At 33.6% G+C, this 21,009-nt stretch overlaps 1 protein-coding gene across 1 annotated transcript; it reads right to left on the reverse strand.

Annotated features, from left to right (window-relative positions):
- Positions 1-2,860: 2,860 nt before the first annotated feature.
- On the reverse strand, positions 2,861-9,053 carry LOC123560030 (uncharacterized). Its single transcript, XM_045352272.2, has 2 exons — positions 8,966-9,053; positions 2,861-5,086 (listed from the first exon to the last, which is right to left on the reverse strand). The coding sequence occupies exon 2, from the start codon at positions 5,064-5,066 to the stop codon at positions 3,450-3,452; it is 1,617 nt and encodes a 538-aa protein (XP_045208207.2). The 5' UTR covers positions 5,067-5,086; positions 8,966-9,053; the 3' UTR covers positions 2,861-3,449.
- Between the last annotated feature and the right edge of the window lie 11,956 nt (positions 9,054-21,009).

Genomic DNA, 21,009 nt, shown 5'->3' on the forward strand with positions numbered 1-21,009 from the left:
ATGTTATAATGTGTCCTCTTGTGTAGTTCTGAAACATACGTTACAGAATTTAGATAAAGGTAGTTACTAGACTTAATGTTCTAAACAAAATTCCATACCGAGGTAATCTATATGTAACAGCTGAAATAAATCATCTTTTGAATGAACTAGTTTGTTTGTATTTGTTAATAGTTTTAAGAGTAGAATTGACAACAATGATACCACAACCACAATATGAACAAGGAGTCGCATCTATGTTTTCGTTAAGGAAATGTTATATACTTGCGTAGTTCAGTAATTCCGTCCCACAGTATAAGTAAAATAGTTGAAAATCACTATGGTCAAAGAAACAGAACTTTTTGAAGAAACATGTTTTACCAAAAGTGACATTTGTTTTACTACCAATGTTGTACTGTATATGTATGATGTTCTATAAATTCAAAATGTGACGTGTTTATTTACCTTAGGAATTACATCAGCAACTTTGAACACATAATGCATATAAACCGATAATTTCAGTAATGAATACAATCTTACCTTCTATAAATATCAAAACAACGCATTGAAAATATAAAAAAAACCTCTGTCTTGAAACCATCACAGTCCACCGAAACCCAAAACCTATCCTAGCGGTAATGATACTTAATGTTCTGTGTAATCTTGATAACGTATGTTTCATAATGTATGTTTCATTTCATCTTTGTAATGCTGTAAAAAACTGACTGAGTAGGTGATTTGCCATGCAGATAAGCATGATTTATGCATTAGCCTGGAATAATAATATACGAAATATGAAATTAAATAGGTGACTTTTAAAACCTAGGTAACGCATATTTGATTCTTAGATACCTCCATGTTTTTTTGTTGTTGTTTTTTTTAATGAAAGTAAAAATTGTTCAGACTGCGCACATACTGTAACTAAGTCTACTGTTAATTATTAATATGCTATCTATGTTTGAAGCAAAAGCCATAAACATTGCTAATCTATGCTGTCTTTACAGTGATGCTGAAAGAGGCATCATTGTTTTACTGTAGTTTGTCGACATCCTATAATTGAGAATAGTAACAAAGTTAAGTTCAACAGAATTATAACGGTCATGTGTGCATGTTCAGTAAATATGGTTTATTCAAATGAAAATCATATAAATGCAATTGCTGGAGTTCTTTCAATGTTGCTAATTATTCAAGGTTGAAAATTTGAGTGGCGAATGTTACGTATGTTACATTTTAAAGTATCTTTATCAACTAACAGTCAAAATTATACAAGTAAGCTTACTTTGATATCTAAAATAGAAAGAAACTATTTGAACCCCAAACCTTTCTGACTGAAACACAAATAGGCTCGATTTATTGAGAAACAGCATGTGATATATGTATTACATTTGTACGTACGTTGTCTATAACCTAAACTGATTGCAAAGAATTATATTTTCTCCTAAAAAATATATAAAATTATTTGATAATGTCTTATTAAAAAATACAGTAATTTATTTTGATAATTTTATGTTATTAAAAATTGCGAAAATGTAGCTCTGGAAATCGTCAAAATTTGGAATAAATTGTAAAAGTGAACCTTTAATTGATTAGGAACAGTTACATAAACAAAACGCTAATATCTGAACGTCAGTATTAAAACCATCTACTAAATATTCGTGTGTAGCCAATAATACTTTCAAAGAGAGAGAATTCCGCATTTTTCATACACAAGGTTTACTCAAATGAGTTTAATTTTTGTTTGACATACGGTAGAAAGCGACGTCCGGTCTTACACAATCCCGTAATGGATGTTTTAAAGGCTTAAGTGGATGAACCTTTGCCTAATTTCTGGGTTACGAAATCGAAAAACTAGAGGACTTACAGAAACTGGCACACAGACCATTATTACTAGTGTCTGTCCTAAAGATATCTATATCTTGTCGTTTCAGATCATCACTATATTACTAAAGTTGATCATTGATTAATTACTTGAACTGATCCTCAGTTTATTACTCTCATTATTTTTATTTCTTAACTGTTCCTCAGTTAATTACTCTGAATTTATTACTAGTGCTGATCCTCAGTTTATGACAAATGCTGAGCCTCAGTATATTACAAGTGTTGGGCCTCAGTTTATTACAAGTGTTGAACGTCAGTTTATTTATAGTTCTGATCCGCAGTTTAGTACTCTCAGTTGAGTACTCTCAGTTTATTACAAGTGCTGATCCTAAGTTTATTACTTTCAGTTAATTACTCTCAGTTTATTACAAGTGCTGATCCTCAGTTTAGTTTATTACTCTCAGTTTATTACAAGTGCTGACCCTCAGTTTATTACAAGTGCTGATCTTCAGTGTATTACTAGTGCTGATCCTTAGCATGTATCTAATGCTGATATCCAGTTTACATTGATAACTAATGTCTCTGACAGTTTGACTTTAAGCTGTTGAATATACCCCAACGAACATTTACATTGCATATAAGGCCCTGTATTAGAATATTCGCCGTTAAGTACCGAATTTCTTTACCCAGAAGCCTCACTGTGCACTAGTGCAGCCATTTTGTTACTGTTTGCCAGCTAAGTGTGCGCTCTTTTGATTATCATAGTCTACTTTCAATTTCATATTCTAAAAATAGGTTTCGGTACCCCGAGGAAAATAAGCGATTACAAAGTAACAAAATGGAATTTAGATAAAATAATTGCTATTTGCATAGTCTTAAACCATAAAGAAAATACATGTATAGACAAATGATAAAATTGCTTGCAATTCTATGGAAAATAGCTTTAAGAGTACAAAATAAGTTTTAGAGTTGTTGCTTTTTTTCAGCTTTATTTCAGCATATAACAGTATGTGAAGTATATTATAAGAAATGAAAACATTGTGTTAGATCCATATATGATATAAAACAGACATGTAGATATACTGAAGAATAATGTTACAGATTTTCAACTGTTGATAACGAAGTGAAAATATATTTGCAAAACATAAACGTGTATGTTCAGGATCCGTTGCATGAAAGTTTAATTGTCTGTAAAAGCATGGTTCCTCATGCACATTAAATGGTATAACAGCATGGTTCAGCAGAAACGTTTAATGGTATAACAGTATGGTTCCTCATGTACGTTTAATGTTCCGCTAGTATAACGGCATGGTTCCACAAGAACGTTTAATGGTATAACAGCATGGTTCCGCAGGAACGTTAAATGGTCTAACAGCATTGTTTCGCAGGAAGGTTAAATGGTCTAACAGCATTGTTTCGCTGGAACTTTGAATTGTCTAACAGCATGGTTCTGCAGGAACGGTCCTTCATGAACTAGCACTTATCAATGATTCATGAAAATCACTTTTAAGTGATAAAAAAAACACAGTCAAATCGATCGACGGTCGTTTTGTCGTTTGATGAATGCAGTTCTCTATATACTAGCTCTTCGTTTACTGTACTAAACAGCTGGATAGCCGGTAGTACCTTCGACTGTTATATTCACCTAATGGAACTCATCGCAGTTCAAAGACTGCAATAGTATTACTGTTTCTGTTATTGTCAACGTAGAGTTTACTTTCCTCGTCGCAGAAGCACAATGACCACGGATATTTGAGTCCATGTTTCTCCTTAAGGATTGTATTGCTAACTGAACAGTCCGGGCTTAGTTTCACAATTGAATGACTCGTTCTTTTGCAGACAAATACACTCCCGTCTTTTGCAATTGCAATTCCTGCCATATTGGTACCAATGGTATCTTTGTAAACGCCAGTGACTTCCCCTTTCCAACTAAGACGGGTAACTGTGTTTCTTTGCCAGTCTGAAACATAAATAGAGCTGTCGTCCTTGCTAACGGCGATGTAATCCGGCCAGTCAAATAGTCTAGTTTTATGTAAATCTTGATTTATGATTTTTAAAACACGACCTTGAAGATTCATTATTTGAACTTTACCAGGCGACCGAAAAGATACGATTAAACATTCACGGCGATAGGTTATCCCGTGGCATTCTCCGCTAACCTTGAGATGCCGGTCTCTTGTCAGGCCGCCGGTGGTTAGTACAAACTGTATTATTTTCTCACTAGGTATAGTGACCGCAAGTTGGCCCCTGTGTACCATTGTCAAATCCCAGGGACCAGAGGAAAAGTTCAGGTGTGAAGTGATTCTCTTGAGTTTTGTGTCTACACTCTTAATAGATTTATTATCCGTGTCAGTAACTACAAGCTTGTGGGTACCAATCATCGCCATTCCAGTTATATCACAATCAAATGTATCAGTTTCAGCTTTAACATTTATCTCTTCAAGATATGTTGGGACAAAACTATCAAATCCATTCAGATTGTTGTAGAGTCCGGCCACTTCGTGCGTGATTTCTACTTCACCAATTCGAGTTTCCGTTTTTAAAAGGTTTGATATACTTTCGTTGCATATGAATTTATATTCTCTGTAAGTATTCTTCGCTTCAGTTTCAATAACATTTACCTCCAACAATTTTGTTTTATATTCTGTCACCTCCTTTGCTGATTGTAGTATTTCCTCTTCGAGTTTGACACATTCCTCTAATATGGAATTAAGATGAGCGATATCACACTTCATGATATCATCAACTTTTTCCAGTGCTTCTTTTTCCCATACATCTAGGACATTATTCACCTGTTTTCTATACTTCTTTATCTCAGCTGTGACCGCTGCGTGACTTTGTTCAACCTTCTTGATATTTTGAACAGCAGTCTTTTCAATGTTTTTGCATCTATCAATAAATATTTCTAGTTCTTCTGGTACAGTGTTTTCATTCATAGTTTCAAATTCATTCGGAATATTTTCAGACATCAAAGACTGTTTGCTTGCTTTTCTGTCCAAAATTTGTTTGTTAATTATTCTTGGTCTTCGAACAGGCGACGTCAGACCACGGACAGGTGATGTCAGTTTTACACTGCTTGAACGTCTGGACGGTGAAGATCCGAAATTGCTTGACCTTCGTGATGCAATAAAGTCTATTCTACTTGAGCGCAAAGACGATGGTAACCGCGTACTACTTGACAATCTCGATGTCGACGCCATACTTGACCTTGACATTGTCCTACCAGAAATTATAGTCTTGACATGACCTTCGTTTCTCTCTTTTGTGGCCATCTGAATGTTTTCCGTTATTTCTGCAATGCAAATATAATTAGGAAATTTAAAAGTTTGTGCATAATAAAAATTTTTAATCCTGATAAGCAGCTTTATAATACTAATTAAACGTTTGAGTAAAATTTTACAAACTTCAGGCATAGATAAATGCCAACAAAATCCCACATTTAAAAGTTTACATATTTTCTTGTTTACATTGCTATCCCTTTAATATTTGTCAAGGACATGTCGGGGACATACTCGCGCTCTGTTGTCTTCAAGTGTTAATGTGTTTACTGTTAATGACATTTCGGATAGTCTGTTCGATTAAAATATTCTAAATATTAAAATATTTTTTATGAAATTTCAAAAAGTTAAAATTCAATATTGCAGGGAATTAATTTTAGTTCACAATTTAATCGAATTCCACTTTGCAGATGACATTTCACCATTTTTCGGTTACGCTTTGCTTCCTGCTCATTTTCATTAACATATATTGATTTCTTTAGATTCCGATCTAGAAGAAGGAACAATATTAATGTTGTAGAATCGCTCGGCGCATTGGTTTACAATCTCTTGTCTTTTTATAAGGTCACGTATCCAAGCAAAGTTATATTAACACATATCAATCAAAATGTTTACAAACTGAATAACCAATATTATTGACGTTTCGACTGTTATACCCAGATATATAAATAAAGTATGGGAATGAAAATGAAGTTTTAAAGATAAATCTTTACGTAAAGTTTAAAATAACAACGGTTCTGATTCCTTGTAAGATAATACTGATACAAATTACGGTATGTATTTTCCAACTTGGTACAAATTACAGATAATATATCGTCGCGTGCAAACGACAGTAAAATGGCACATAAAAATAAAAGGGTATTAGAGTCTATTTGCTGTCATAATTCAATGGAAACGGAAAGCAATTTGGTTCCATGATATGTTTTATATTTACTGTTAGACATGGTTAATTGAACGTAGCTCAAATTAGTTTCAAACTGATGGATTACATTTTTAAAAATCATTGGTATTCGTCAGTCTTTATCCTTCAACGTAACATTTTATTCCGGTTTGAACTCGCAGTTCGTGCTAGGACACCTCTTACGAACGCATTTTAAACTGTTGTCGCTGCCTCCTCTAAATGACGGTTAACGTGCGGGGTGGGGATGGGGGCTGGTGATATACATCACGCTCTTGGAGTTAAAACATATAGGAATGTACAGGGATTAGGGAGGGGGCAATGCAGTGTGTGAAAGTGACCATTCGTTCACATATTTAAGTGTATATTTGTTCATTACCTTTTATTTTTTCAAAACCGGATGCAATAAAAGCGACCCGTTTTTATTTTTATAGTCTATGTCAAGTAAGTTTTCTGTTTGTCTGTTTGTTTCTAAGTTATTTTAGTGTAAACGCGAAACAGAATATGCATTGATTACCAAAGTCTACGTACTATGTATCAATACACGCTGTGGGAACAGAGGATTTGGAAACAAACAAAAAGCAACACGGCTCTTGGTTTCGTAGTCCTGTTGCTGTTTCACCAGTAGGACATATTCTAGTTTTTTCCGTCTCCAAGCACAACACATTTGTATTCTAAATTCCAGCAGGCTGTAATTGCATTTAAGACTTGAATGCAATTGTAATAATGGTTGTCAATTTCAAAGTTTTATTGTATTTTCAATCAATTTTGTATCGGATTTCAAAGTACATATTATTATTTCAATTATCGAGGTATTTTTAGGTTGAATTTAGAATAATTCAAAATAAAAATATTGTTGTAGAACTTTAAGAGTTTAAATATAATGTTTACTCGGTGTATTATAATAACCGGTATCTATCATATTTATTTTGGAAACAGATACCCGACATAATTTTTATGTAACTTTTGTAAATAAATTGGCGAAGTGTGAAAGATTGCGATTTAAGGACGCTCGCTACAGTTTCGTAATTTTTTTCTCAATAATAGATTTTGATGAAATGTTTTGTATTATAAGATCATGTTATGATGTATTGGAAATGAAATAAAAATACTAGGTCACCAGCTTTGTTTCAATTTAATTTGCCCCTAGATATGGTGCTATTTTTTATCATTTTTCAAAATTTCTATAATCCTAAAATATATTTCAGTAAAGTACAATAATCAGCATAAATTTGATATCTAAGCATTTTTATAACGGAAAACAATATATCTATTTGAAACATGCTCAGAGAAATCAAAAGAAAATGATTTTGTAAAGAAAGGAATACTTGTTCAGCAGACCCAATGGCTATTTTTGAATATTTTTGTCAATTTTAAGTTGGTACTTCTGCTATTTTATCGAGTTTCACATAATAGAATTTAATCAAACTCTGCACATACTTTTGGTTATGTCTACCTAATCTAAAACAAAAAGAAAATTGATAGGTCACCATATTAGATTTCGCTTAAATCAAATTACAACGAGGTGGGGTGTGGCGGGCATTTATACAACGCAGGTTGGTACGAAATACTCTTTCGGTGTTTGAGCAAATGACTTAGAGATATATCAAATTATCAAACGGCAGATTTCTTAATAAGCGGATTTTACGGTGTTTCTGAAGCATTTTCATGTCATAGAACGATGAAAGTTTCCGCCTTTCTCTGAACAAAACCTATAGTTTACGAATACGGATGTACGGTATGGGTACGGTACGGGATTAGAAACAGTTGTGACTCAATGCAGAGTTGGAGCGCCGGTATAAATTACAGACTCCAGTATATGTCGGATTGAAGCAATTTGAACTAAAAGTACTTTAAATGTATATATTTTGTAACCATGGTGATACTTACCCTAACCTTTAGTCAGTATATTATCCATATTATACATTAAATGCATGCGAACATACAATAATTTGCGAATTTTTGCCGTACGCGACATTAGATAATCACTTCCGGGCATGCGCAGAAGACCGCTCCAACTCTGCAGTTAGCTACATCGATTAGAAACACAACAAAATTGGCACGGTGTTGGGGTAAATATCGACCCGTCCGGAAAAACTGTAGCGAGCGCCTTTAAAATAATCATATTTTAAGTCATTTTATGTTTCTGTTACCTAAAGTATGTATTTTAAGATTACACAATATATTTGAACATTACAAATGTCTGTACGCAACATTACGGCATTCTTCAACCTGAAAATATCGACATGGCTAACATTTCAAGATATCTATGATATGTTCCTTTTTTTGCAAATTTCTCGATTAAAGGCACTGACCTCCAGATCGTACGGCAACAAAAAAAAAGGAGTTTTTTAGATATCAGAAAATTATTGCTATTTCTTAAGAAGGCTTTAAAACTTACTTAGTTACAGATTTTACCGTATGTTATGGAAACAATATGTATTAGTTGATTCTATTAATATTTTTCATTCAAAATTGAATAGATACCGGAGGTAAACTGACTTAGTTATAAAGCATATAGATAACGGCTGTAAGTATGTATTCCCCCGCGATGCACTGGTCAAGAACGCTGGTTCTTTTTTTATTGCCGCGGCGGCCCGGGTTCGATTCTATACATTATATAACACTTCAACTTAATTAAATGACACTGTTACTTTGATTTTGATGATATTTGTGACGAACACCTGCAATGAAAGGTTGATGTTAAATAGAAGTTTTGTTTGATACGCTCATAAAATATAAGCTTAAGTGATTGTGATTAAATATTTGTTTGGTAGATGCTCATGAGTCTCTAAAAATGCCAATGGTGGCACGAACATTCATGTAGAAACATCATATCAAAACTAAAGCATGTAATGTTCGTTTAACATTTAACACTACAATTAGAGGGCTGACAGAAAAAAAAATCAAAGATTTTTTCAAGATCAGTACGAATTGTACACTCTCTGAATAAATAAGATGTACAAAGTAATTCTGATTTACCATATCTATTTACCATATCTGTTAATATCCAACGACGAAAATAGTTTACTATTTTTTTCACGAAGAATACAGTCTTTATATATCCACGCATAAAATAACAATACAGTAAAAATATCTACTTTTGTTTATTTATAAGTATACACATTACTTTTTTGAATGAAGGCCTTTTTCTGCACGCGACAATAAAATATCAACTAATTTTATTAAGCTAACTATATATAGAAAGGCAATTGTAGACAATGGTGTAATATTTAAGAGCGAAAAACTTTTGTACAAAAACATTTTAAATAGAGATTATCACATAATACTTACCTGACTTGGGGTAATACCGTCTCACAAAAATAGTAAAACTTTTATAAAACTTCTCCAATACTAAAGACACTCTCTTTTAAATACTGTAGGTAACCATTGTTTGGGAATACAATATCAAATTAAAATGCTTAAAGCTAGGTGACAGTTATATCGGGATTGGCCGTGGTAGTGGATTTAGTATTAGTAAAACAGGAAATTAAAATTTTCGGATAATTCTTAATATCCTGCGTATTGTTATTACAAGTCATTACTAGTTTTTAATAGAGACACATCCTACTGCTGTATTAAAGTGCTAGGGACACACAGCGTTATTTTATTTGTTATTTAAAAAGATAATGTTTTTAAATACAATTTCTAACAAACAACATGCAGTTAAAATCGTAAATAAATAAATAAATAAAAATAAATAGATAATGAATGAATGAATGAATGTTTGTTTGTTTTGGGTTTAACGCCGTTTTTCAACAGTATTTCAGTCATGTAACGGCGGGCAGTTAACCTAACCAGTGTTCCTGGATTCTGTACCAGTACAAACCTGTTCTCCGCAAGTAACTGCCAACTTCCCCACATGAATCAGAGGTGGAGGACTAATGATTTCAGACACAATGTCGTTTATCAAATAGTCACGGAGAACATACGCCCAGCCCGAGGATCGAACTCACGACCCCGCGATCCGTAGACCGACGCTCTACCTACTGAGCTAAGCGGGCGGGTAAATGAATGAATGAATAAATAAATAAATAAATAAATAAAAGGTTCTGAAGGCCTTAATGAAAGACCCTACTACATTTATAATGGTTAGGCAACACTGCAGAAAATGCTGCTTACTATCTTCATGTATACATAGAGAACTGAATATACTATTTAATAAGCATTTCACAAAATGATATATACAAACACTCTTTACGGAGAACATACTTTCGCCTCAGATATAAACTGAAGACTTGGTTGTAAATATTGTACCAGGCAGGTTAGTTGGATCAAGACTCTAGACAATTATGTACAAATTCAATATAAACGTAAAAAATTCTAATCAGATAGTTAGATTACACAGAGTTCAAAAATGATAAGCGAAGTACAATATATATATAAAAATAAGATACAGACAAATAACTTCTCCTATCGTGTTCATAATTTCGTTTACATTGTGATTCGTGCAGCATATTTTTTTTACCATAGGCATCATGAGCCTTTAAACATTTTAGTAGTAATCGACCTTTACAATCGGTACAGGACATTTGAAACAAGTCTGTGGCTCAGCCTATCATGTTTCTCTAGGAAAGATAAAGCGATGACGTATTGATTGAGGAAGGAACTGGACGTTTCCTTATGGGCTCAGTTTGATAGCCTTATGTCGCCACGTTTCTTGTCGACAACGTTGAAACGGATAGTCAATAAAGTGTTTGTACAGGACTTTTCTGTTCATCCATTTGATTCATGGTTGAATATTACGTCCGTTACTCGGTAGGTCAAACACATGATTTGCAAAATTCGATCTTCGGACAAACATTCTCTACATTAAATATGTCTAAAGTTATTCGTCATCATTTAACACAGGTTGTCAGCGACTTGCAGAGAACAAGGCAGAAGTGGCCAGTTTAAAATATTGGAAAAATATTGGAATGTTGAGTAGATGGTAATAATATTATTAATGATGGAAATAACTTTATTTTACGAGAATAACATACGAATTTAACCTCCTGTAATAATCTAAAAATTCTGTCCTTGGTATGTAACATAGAACTGAATTACAATAATGCTTACTGAAAAAAAACAAGTACTTAGTGGCGTATTCAATTCGAATTTAAATTTTAAGCAATATCAGAGACTTTGTTGAAAACAATTGAAAATTACATTGCTCATAGAATTTTGATAATATTTCTTTAAATGTCAACTTGATTTTATCATAGTGTATGCTTCAAGAAAGGGAATAGACTCCTGACGCGGTTACTGTTAAAACATTGATATCACAGATGCTCATATATTAGACATGAGTTTCTTGCTCTCATTAGAAGTTGCTAACTTTTCCGCGTCTCATTAATGTTTTACTCCCAAAATGTTTGTATGAAAGCCAACATGTGACTTTTTCAATGGCAACGGCGTTATGTAAGTGTTCTTCACATAATAACAAATTACATTGCTTATAGAATTTGGATAATTTTTCTTTAAATGTCAACTTTATTTTATCATGGTGTATGCTTCAAGAAAGGGAATAGACTCCTAACGCGGTTACCATTAAAAACATTGATATATGGTGGCTGATTTCTGCTATTTCGTGTGTTCGTGTCGGCGAGCCGAAATGTCGAAGTAACGAAAACACGAAAGGTCGAAATAATGCATATTTGTTCGTGTCGGTGGGTCGAAATGTCGAAGACACGAAAACACGAAAGGCCGAAAACTGCTTATTTGTCGTGTGTTTGCCTTTCGACTTTCGAGGCGAATACACGAAGACATGACAAAAGGAGGGCGACAACACGAAGTTTTGATACCCGCCGACACGAAAAGTGATTAATACAAAAGTTCGTGTGTTCGCCTCTGAACTTTCATTATTTCGCCTTCAATGTTTCGTTACTTCGTGTATTCGCCTCGAAAATCGAAAGGCGAACGCACGACAAATAAGCATTATTTCGACCTTTTGTGTGTTTCGTCACTCTGACATTTCGCCTCGCCGACACGAACACACAAAATGGCAGAAATCAGCCACCATAAAATACGGATACACGTTTCCCCAAAGCAGGGAATACTGTATGAAATTCCGTAAAACATAAGGAACAGTGGGTAACTCCTAGTTGCTAGCCTTGTTCAATAACTGATGATAAGTAATATATGTTGACCTGCTCCTTTTTAATCTTTTAGCGTGACATGCCATGGCGGATGTTTGTTTCCAGCACGTAACACGTTGTAAAGTTAAGAATATCCAACAAAGCATTACAAACCGAGCTTTGCATTTTATCATTTTGTTCAACTCATGTAATAAATGTAATATGAAAGGACACTCATTTTACGGAAGAGCATTAGTTCCAGGTGTATGTTAGTAAGTTACTTAATCGAAATTTCGAGTAAAAATCTCGAAATTACGAGTTACTTTGTCAGCCTTTCGAAGCATTACTCTGTCGGAATTTCGAGTTGTTAAGTCGAAATTTCAAGTATCTAGAAATTTCGAGTTACTAACTACAATAGTTAACGTTGATGTATAGGTCCCGGCCAAGATTAGGTACCTGGTGTATTCATCGGGTAGCCCGACAATATCATATGATTAAGATGTCCGGGCATCGCTTGCACAAAAAAAAATATCACTATTTAAACCATGTTTAAGTCCAGAAGTTTTACGACCTAGTTTGAGCCCATATGGCAAGTAAATATAGAAATACCCTACATGAACGTATAGTAATGAGTTTTGCCATGATTAGGTTCCTGGATAAATCTAGATTTGGAGGAGAGGTCATAAAAGGTGACTGGGGAGTATTCATACTTAGAATATTTTACTATTTTGACCATATCTGGAAGGTTTCCGACCTAGTTCGAGCCCTTACCACCTGAAAATACTATACATATAAAAGAAGGTGGTGTACAGTTTGAAATCTGGAGTAGCTCCATAGTCTATGGGGTAGGTCATACATTGATGTATGGTAGTATATGTTCAAGTCGTTACATGTTGGGTACAATATATGGATGTGTAGATCGATGATTCTACGTCAAAGAGTCAAAGTCGTCCATTATATTTTTGACCTTTGACAGACGGACAGACGTTCAAATTTTGCGGATAAAAGGGCGAGATTCGAAGTCGAATTTTTGTGTTATTATTTCTAAATTTAGAATTAATTAACTCGAAATTTCTAGTTAGTATCTCAAAATTTCGAGTTAAATATCTCAAAATTACGAGTTAGTAACCCGAACTTTTGAGGTAAGAAATAAAATGCATCTGGCACTAATGCCCTTCTCTACATTTAACATGCTCTGTTTAGAACATTGATTTTCATAAACCAGTGAAATTTTATTGGAACAAGGACAAGAGCCAATGGGTAACGTTAGGTAAGGCAATGACTCTCATTTACACAAAATCTGTTGACAAAGAACATCAAGCAAACAATACCATGGAACAGATTGAAGCACAACACATTAAAAAATTCTGCAAGTCAAACAAATTTAAGGCCCATTTCACTTTTTAAATGGCAATAATAAAACTGTATTTCGAAAAGAAACATGAACAATAAACCAAGAAGGGTAACTAAAATTCGATTTTTCATCCGACAGTAGGTAAAATTGACACCCGATTTCGTTAATTGTCATGCAGATTACTTTTGACATCAAAATAGAAAATGACTGCTGTTCAAATAGTCTATCTAGGAGTTTTCACAAAGCTCTAATAAAAGTAAGGTAAGAGTTTGATAATAGTTAGATTATCAAATGGAGATGACCAAGTAATTAACCGTTACCGATTCTGTATATTCCAAGAATAATTATCTAATCTCAGACTGTTTAACGACTGGAATTTCAGTTAACGCAAGTGTTCATATAAACATACGCTCGGTATATTTTGAATGTTTATAGAACATTTTTTAAGATTTAACCATAAACGGCCAGGTTTTACATTTGTAATTGTATATGTGTGATATTTAACAATCTTATGTTAAATAAAGAAATGAAATCTTCATCTCCGTATTCCTATGAATGTTATTCACTTTTACGTTGTTAGTCATTTTTTAGATATTTGACATGTTTTGTTCAGTATATGACCAACACCAGCTGCTTTATAAGAATAAACAATAGCTTTATTGTAGATAGCAACAAATAAATGCAAACGAGTTAAAACGACTTATTTTTACAACTATTTCTTTCAAGGTTATTTCGCCGATATCAACTGCCATTTTACTTAACACGAAAAGAATGACAAGAAAAAAAAATAGTTCTTCAAAGCTTGTATAGAAGTTCATTAATTTTCATAACATAACATCGAACTTGATAAGATGACAGATATGACATCATTTTTCAATATTGGATATTTTTGTCAAATAGTGACCAAAATTTTCCGCCTCTTGAACGCTGTGATATTCACTGAATGAGTTTATTTCTGATATTCATACAAAATTATCTGCAGTTTTGTGTTTGTTAAGTATCCTCACACAGGTGGTCATGTTATCTTCCTTGACTGGAAAAGAATTGGAACAGAAAAAAAAATCAACGAATTCATAATGTTAATTATTTACAGTTATGCTCTTACACTGTAATCCAAAGAAGTATCTCATTTATGCAGTACTTTAACTTTTAAAATGACTGAATATTTAAAAGGTTTCCATGTTATTTTGAATATGGTTAATTGCTCATTCATTTTCCTTTATAACAAACAAGATATATACTGCCTTATCAGTTTTATTTGTAAAGTACAAGTTATAATGATTTTACACGGCAATTTCCCATAGAAGAAACTTTTATTTGAAAGGTGTGTATTTTTGACAGTACGAAAAAACATATATCTTAACATGATGCAAGATTTTATCCATTAAGGTCCATATTTTTGTTGTCGGGCTTGTAACATATAAAGACAGAGACTATTATAATTAAACAAATATAACCAACTTTGCCACCAGAGAATCAAAACCAGGACGCATCAAACAGAAGATGGTTGGAATCACAGCTGTTACGGTTATTGTTGGAATTATGTTAGGTCAGACTGCCACCACTAAAGCAGAAGTTTGAATGATAATTAGTATAGTATTTTACTTCAAATAATTATTATATTAAGATAATTTTCTAAGTCAGACTAAGTTTTGTTATATTCCTTTTCTGGAAGCAGAGATGGCATTTTACTCGTAAATATTCTGTACAGAAGCATGGAGACGAAATGGTGACTCTTTAAATATTAGACAGTGTTGTTGTTTTGTAACATATAACTAACTACATATTGTTATCTACCACCAATAACTGAAATCAATCAAATGTCTTGAAACTCTTCATGAATTTTAATGCCATTTTATGGCTGGCGAACTCGTTCGCTAGACTATTTTTACCTCAAATCAAAAAGTCACAAAGTTCAGCCAACTGCTGAGACTGACAACACAATCATTTCATGCTCAGTTCAAATAGTTCCGATATGTACATCATGGATTTGTTTCAATATTATTGCACTTATCTTATTAAATTAATCTATTTCTTAAACCGTTTTATAGTCATGCTTTCATTTAAAGGGAAATTATTTGAAAGTAAAAACAGATGTTTACAAGGCGTTACTAATTACATATTCAAACTTTTTAATACGAGTTTTTTTATTAGGTTAGCGTGACGTGACTCTGCTTGTTCATTCACTTTTGTATAGTGCATAGAAATTTATTTTAGACTGTGGGATAGTCTATTTTAAGTAAAAGTAGTGCGTTAAGTTCTTACACAAACTAACGCACTGAAAAGTTTGTAATTAGAGTTTTGACAACAACTTTATAACTATTTACGAATCTAAAATATATTACATATTTTCATGGTGTTAGAAACATCGAAATAAATAGTGAAGATACATTAAAACACTAAGACATTACAACGACGTCATTTTATACCCCCAGATTCAGTATAGGATGTTCTTTCATTTATAAATGGTCACGTAAAGGTAACCTCGTGATAAGTACGAGCGTCAGGAAATCGTGATTTATTTAAGCGATAGTTACTTCGCAATCTGACTAAAGTACTTGATCTTCTAAACAAAGATCTGAGAATGACACATTCACATAAGTCTTCTGTATATTTTGGATTTCCGATATTGCTATTTTTATTTTCGCAAACCTTTATTTATTTGAACCAATCAGACGACTTGTTTCAACACGCATTTGGCTGAACCATCAAAATAGAGTCGATTGTCAAAGGGTGAGAAAAATGTGCAGTCCGTTCGGGGCTCGAACCGAGACCTCTCGCTTACAGGGCGAGTGCCCTACCGACTGAGCTAACCGGCTATCTGGCACCTTTTGTGACCAAGTCCGTATCGTGATATATGATTTCTCTCAAAACACTAGGGCGTAGTCGCGATGCGGTCGTCATAAGAATTGTAGATATGAAAAACCCAGGCTAAATATAGATTTTTTAAACTTCTACTTTCACATATAAAATGTTGTAATGTTTTAAATGGGGGCGGCACTATGCTCCTCGTTAAGTCACACCTTAGTTCAGCGCCATTGAAGCTGGTAGAAAATGGTTCAGAATCCGTGTGGGCTAAATTAACCTTAAACGGTAAAGACCAATTTTTTTGGTAGTTGGTACAGAGAGCCTGACGCGCCAGTAGATCATATGGACCTTTTTAAACAACAGATGGACAAAATTAAGTCATTGGTTAAATCAAATGTTACTCCCGGCATACATGTGCTTGGTGATTTTAACTTTAGAAAAATTGACTGGAAATGTAAACTCAATAAATTAACGTCTTCTTGTCTTGCCGATAGTGATGGCCAAACATTAGTTGATATACTACACGAACATAGTGCTGAACAACTTATTGATTTTCCTACTAGAGAAAGCAACACTTTGGATTTATTAATTACTACCCTACCTGGTCAAATTGAAAATGTCAAATCCCTTGACAAACTAAGCGATCATGATATTATTACGGGAACGTTGAAATGTAACATTCCACAGAAAAAACAACCAAAACGGACTTATTTCCAATACTCTAAAGGTGATTACGAAACCATGAGGGAGGAAACCCATAAGTTTGCCCAGGAACAGTATTTTAACGGATATCATAATAACAGAACTGTTGAAGAAAATTGGCAATTAATTAAAAACTTTATATTGAAAACAGTGACATCCCACGTACCTAGTAAAGTTTCTAATGTATCTAAGTCGCTTCCATGGATTACTCGTGAAATAAGATGTATGGTGAAACGTAGAAATAAGACCCATGCAAATTTCAAAAAAACTGGTAATATCAGATTAAAAAATAAGTGGCAACTATTAAGGCGTCAGATAAAGGAATCGGTCAAATCCGCTCACGATAGCTATGTAAACAACTTGATAGGTGAAATTAGACAGGATACTAAACCATTTTGGAAATATATAAACAGCCAAAAAAGTGACAAACAAGGAATCCCCCCTTTGAAAACTAAAAACGGTGAAACTGCAGAATCAGACCAAGCTAAGGCAGAAGCCCTGAACAATCAGTTTACTAGTGTTTTTACTAGAACAGAATATCCTTCTTTGCCGTATGAGAAACCTTCAGTAGACAAAATGAATCATATTATTATTACAAATAAAGGCGTTGAAAAAATACTGGCAGGTCTAAATGTTTCCAAAGCCATGGGCCCAGATGGCCTCCATCCAAGAGTATTAAAGGAACTTGCACCTAGTATTGCAGGTGTTTTAGCACATTTATTTCAAAAGTCAATTGACAGCGGTATAATCCCAAGTGACTGGAAATCTGCTAATATATGTCCTCTTTATAAGAAAAACGATAGGTCTCTACCAAGTAATTATAGACCGGTATCTCTTACGTGTATATGTTGTAAAATTCTGGAACATATAGTTTGCTCGAACCTAATGAGTCATTTTGATAAACATTCTGTTTTAAACAAAAATCAACACGCTTTCCGTAAACATCATAGTTGTGAAACCCAACTTGTCACAGTGATAAATGATTGGGCTACTTCAATAGACAATTCTAAACAAGTCGATATATTTTTACTTGATTTCGAAAAAGCTTTCGACACCGTACCCCACGAACTGTTAAAATTAAAATTACATAAATACGGAATCCCAACGAACATTTTACAATGGATAGACGCATTCTTAGTTAACAGAAACCAACGAGTTATAGTCAACGGGTCCAGTTCAGATTCTTCTACCGTACACTCAGGAGTGCCTCAAGGAACGGTGTTAGGACCAATTTTATTTTTAGTCCATATAAATGATATATCAAATGACATTTCTTCAAATATAAGGCTGTTTGCCGACGATTGTGTTTGTTATAGGGAAATTAAAAACCAACAGGACTGTTTGGACCTACAATCAGATATTAATAAACTTAGTAATTGGGCCAAATCTTGGGGTATGAGATTCCAACCTGCTAAATGTAATATGATGACGCTTTCCAGAAAGAAAAATATCGTTAAACATAACTACACTTTAGGTGGAATAAGTCTTGAATTTCTGACATCTATTAAATACCAAGGAGTACATATCACAAATGATTTAAACTGGAATAAACATATCAACGAAATCTGCAACAAAGCATATAGAACCCTAGGATTACTAAAAAGGAATTTATCTATGTGTCCCCGTGAAGTTAAACTTCAAGCCTACAAAGGGTTAATTCGTCCAGTCTTGGAATATGCTAGTTCAGCTTGGGATCCACATCAGATGTATTTACAAGAGAAGTTAGAAAACGTCCAAAAAAGATCAGCTAGATTTATTTCTTCCAACTACAGTTACGAACCTGGTTCTATGACGAAAATTTTAAGCGAACTGGAACTTACTCCGTTGATAGAAAGAAGAAAGCAAAACAGATTAATTCTTTTCTGCAAAGGACTCAATTCTATGGCAAATCTTCCACTTGATAACCTGCAACGACCATCTCGTTTTACAAAGAATATGCATAGTGACCATTTCAACAGAATTTATGCAAGAACTAATACATTAAAATACAGCTTCATTCCAAATACAGTCTGTGACTGGGACTCTCTACCTCCGGATTTAATCAGTAAATACATCACAGCAACCAATCCAGTCTCCACATTTATATCAGCAGTCAGGGGGGTGGGGGGGGGTGAATTCTAAAATAATAGCAACTTGACGCAGGTGCGGTGAGTAAATGTTTCATTATGTTTCACCGTAACCAATCAAGATCAAGATCAAGATCAAGTAATTAAGGCTCTGATTGGCTAGCGGAAGGGTCGTCAGAACGAGGCTATCAATAGCACGTCTTCAGATCCAATGTGCGAAGAGTTAATTGGAGATGTACTTTAGTCAGATTGGTTACTTCGTTTCCATTTCAAATGAGATTATACACCGAAATTGTTTTAAAAAGAATAATATAGTTTTCCCCAGGCATAATCTATTTTTTTTATTTCCTTAGATAGATTTTTCCATGCTCTATTTAGGCTATTTGCGACCCATGATAAAGGCCGTACCGCACATACTTTTCTTCTACCTCACTGTGCTATATATATTGTATATATATTTGTAGGAATTTATTACTTTGACATTCAATTCAACATAATTTACTAGACTTGATAAACAAGTTGCAAGTCTTTTCAACCAGACTAATGTTCATACATAATTTAGGGGATGGAAAATCGAAGTACAGATGTTGCGTTTGTTCTTATATATTTTCTCTGATATTAAAGGAGTAAAATATTACAAAATCATGAGGAAAGGCAGTGAGCTTCTTTATATACATATTAACGTTGACTTGATTTACAAATGTCAAAATGGCAAAATCATTATCAAATTTCAAGAGTATAAGCCGGGAGTTTATACATAAACGGAGGCTTTATTTGGCAAAGTAGGGTAATTTTTCATATTCTTTACTTCTTCCTTTTTAGTTCTTCTTTTTCTGGTTATATTGTTCTTTATAATACTTCAAATTTGTTTGCCATGTTCCTAACAAGTAGGACGTCTTGTATTGTTCTGCAATACTTTTCTTGTTTGTACCACTTACAAATTTTATTGTCCTTTAAATATAAACATGCGATTGCTTGTTCACGGTATATCAAAATGATCTTTCTTTTGCAAAAAATGCAAGTCTATATTAAAGTGAATGACCCAACTTGACTTTTAAATGTTTACTTTGAAACCATGATGGTCGCCAGGCGCAGCATAAACCGGTTTATATTCACCAGTACTTAGTGTTTTTGCCACTGACAGTTACATGACGGTGCCCGACTTGGTACCTTTCATTCCTTGTCTAAAAGTGTTTTTTTACGAAATTATTTATTAGATATGTTTATGTGTACACATTCATACATACACTTCTATGGGGTTGCGGTTTGATGGGACTGCGTTCTTGAAATCTGACTTTTTCTGTTTTCTGTTAGATATTAATCTTTTTTCGGCGAACGCCGTCTAAATTCGTTTGCGTTACCTATGCCACGTGACTTCAGTTTGCAAATCAAACTACTTGATAACGCATTATAGATAATTTATCAAAATGGAAGATTTATGCAACACTCTGCCTGATTGGACGAGAGTGTCAATTTCTTTCACTCTTGATTGTGCTACGCTGAGTGAAATGTAGACAAAGCGTTTATCCTAAACGACGCTGTTCACAGTTTTAAAACTAACTTTGGCTCAGTATATTTAGCAAGAATATTGATATATCTCAAAATGATAAGTAAGTTTAATAAATATGATAAAAACCTGTTCAAATACCAACATATATCAAATTAAAGAAAGAGCTGAATACGGTCTGCGTATCACGTAAATAAGGGTGTGATAAGGGTCTTTTATGTAGAGAAGTGCTTTTTAAAAGATTTTCCTTGTTACAATTGTCGTCTGTATATGAAAAGGTTTCTTGCTTTTGTGACTTATTCAGATTGCATATTAAAATGAGTACTTGTTTGCTTTGATATATTTGTTATAAATTATTTAACTGATTTATTATATATGAATATTTTTCTTTAGTATGGTATGCAAATATTGAACTCAGTTGAAATCTGTTTCATTATATATATGCTATATAATGACTGAATCTCATTACACTGAAATAAAGGTACGCTGCATACAGTGTATCTATGTGATATGACTACGGTCAAACTTTGCTTATGAAACAGAAAT

The sequence above is a fragment of the Mercenaria mercenaria genome, unplaced genomic scaffold (genome assembly GCF_021730395.1).
Source record: "Mercenaria mercenaria strain notata unplaced genomic scaffold, MADL_Memer_1 contig_4146, whole genome shotgun sequence".
Taxonomy (NCBI): Eukaryota; Metazoa; Mollusca; class Bivalvia; order Venerida; family Veneridae; genus Mercenaria; species Mercenaria mercenaria.

Excerpts from the sequence above, each read along its gene's own strand:
- LOC123560030 (XM_045352272.2), bottom strand. The coding sequence starts at position 5,066 with ATGGCCACAAAAGAGAGAAACGAAGGTCATGTCAAGACTATAATTTCT.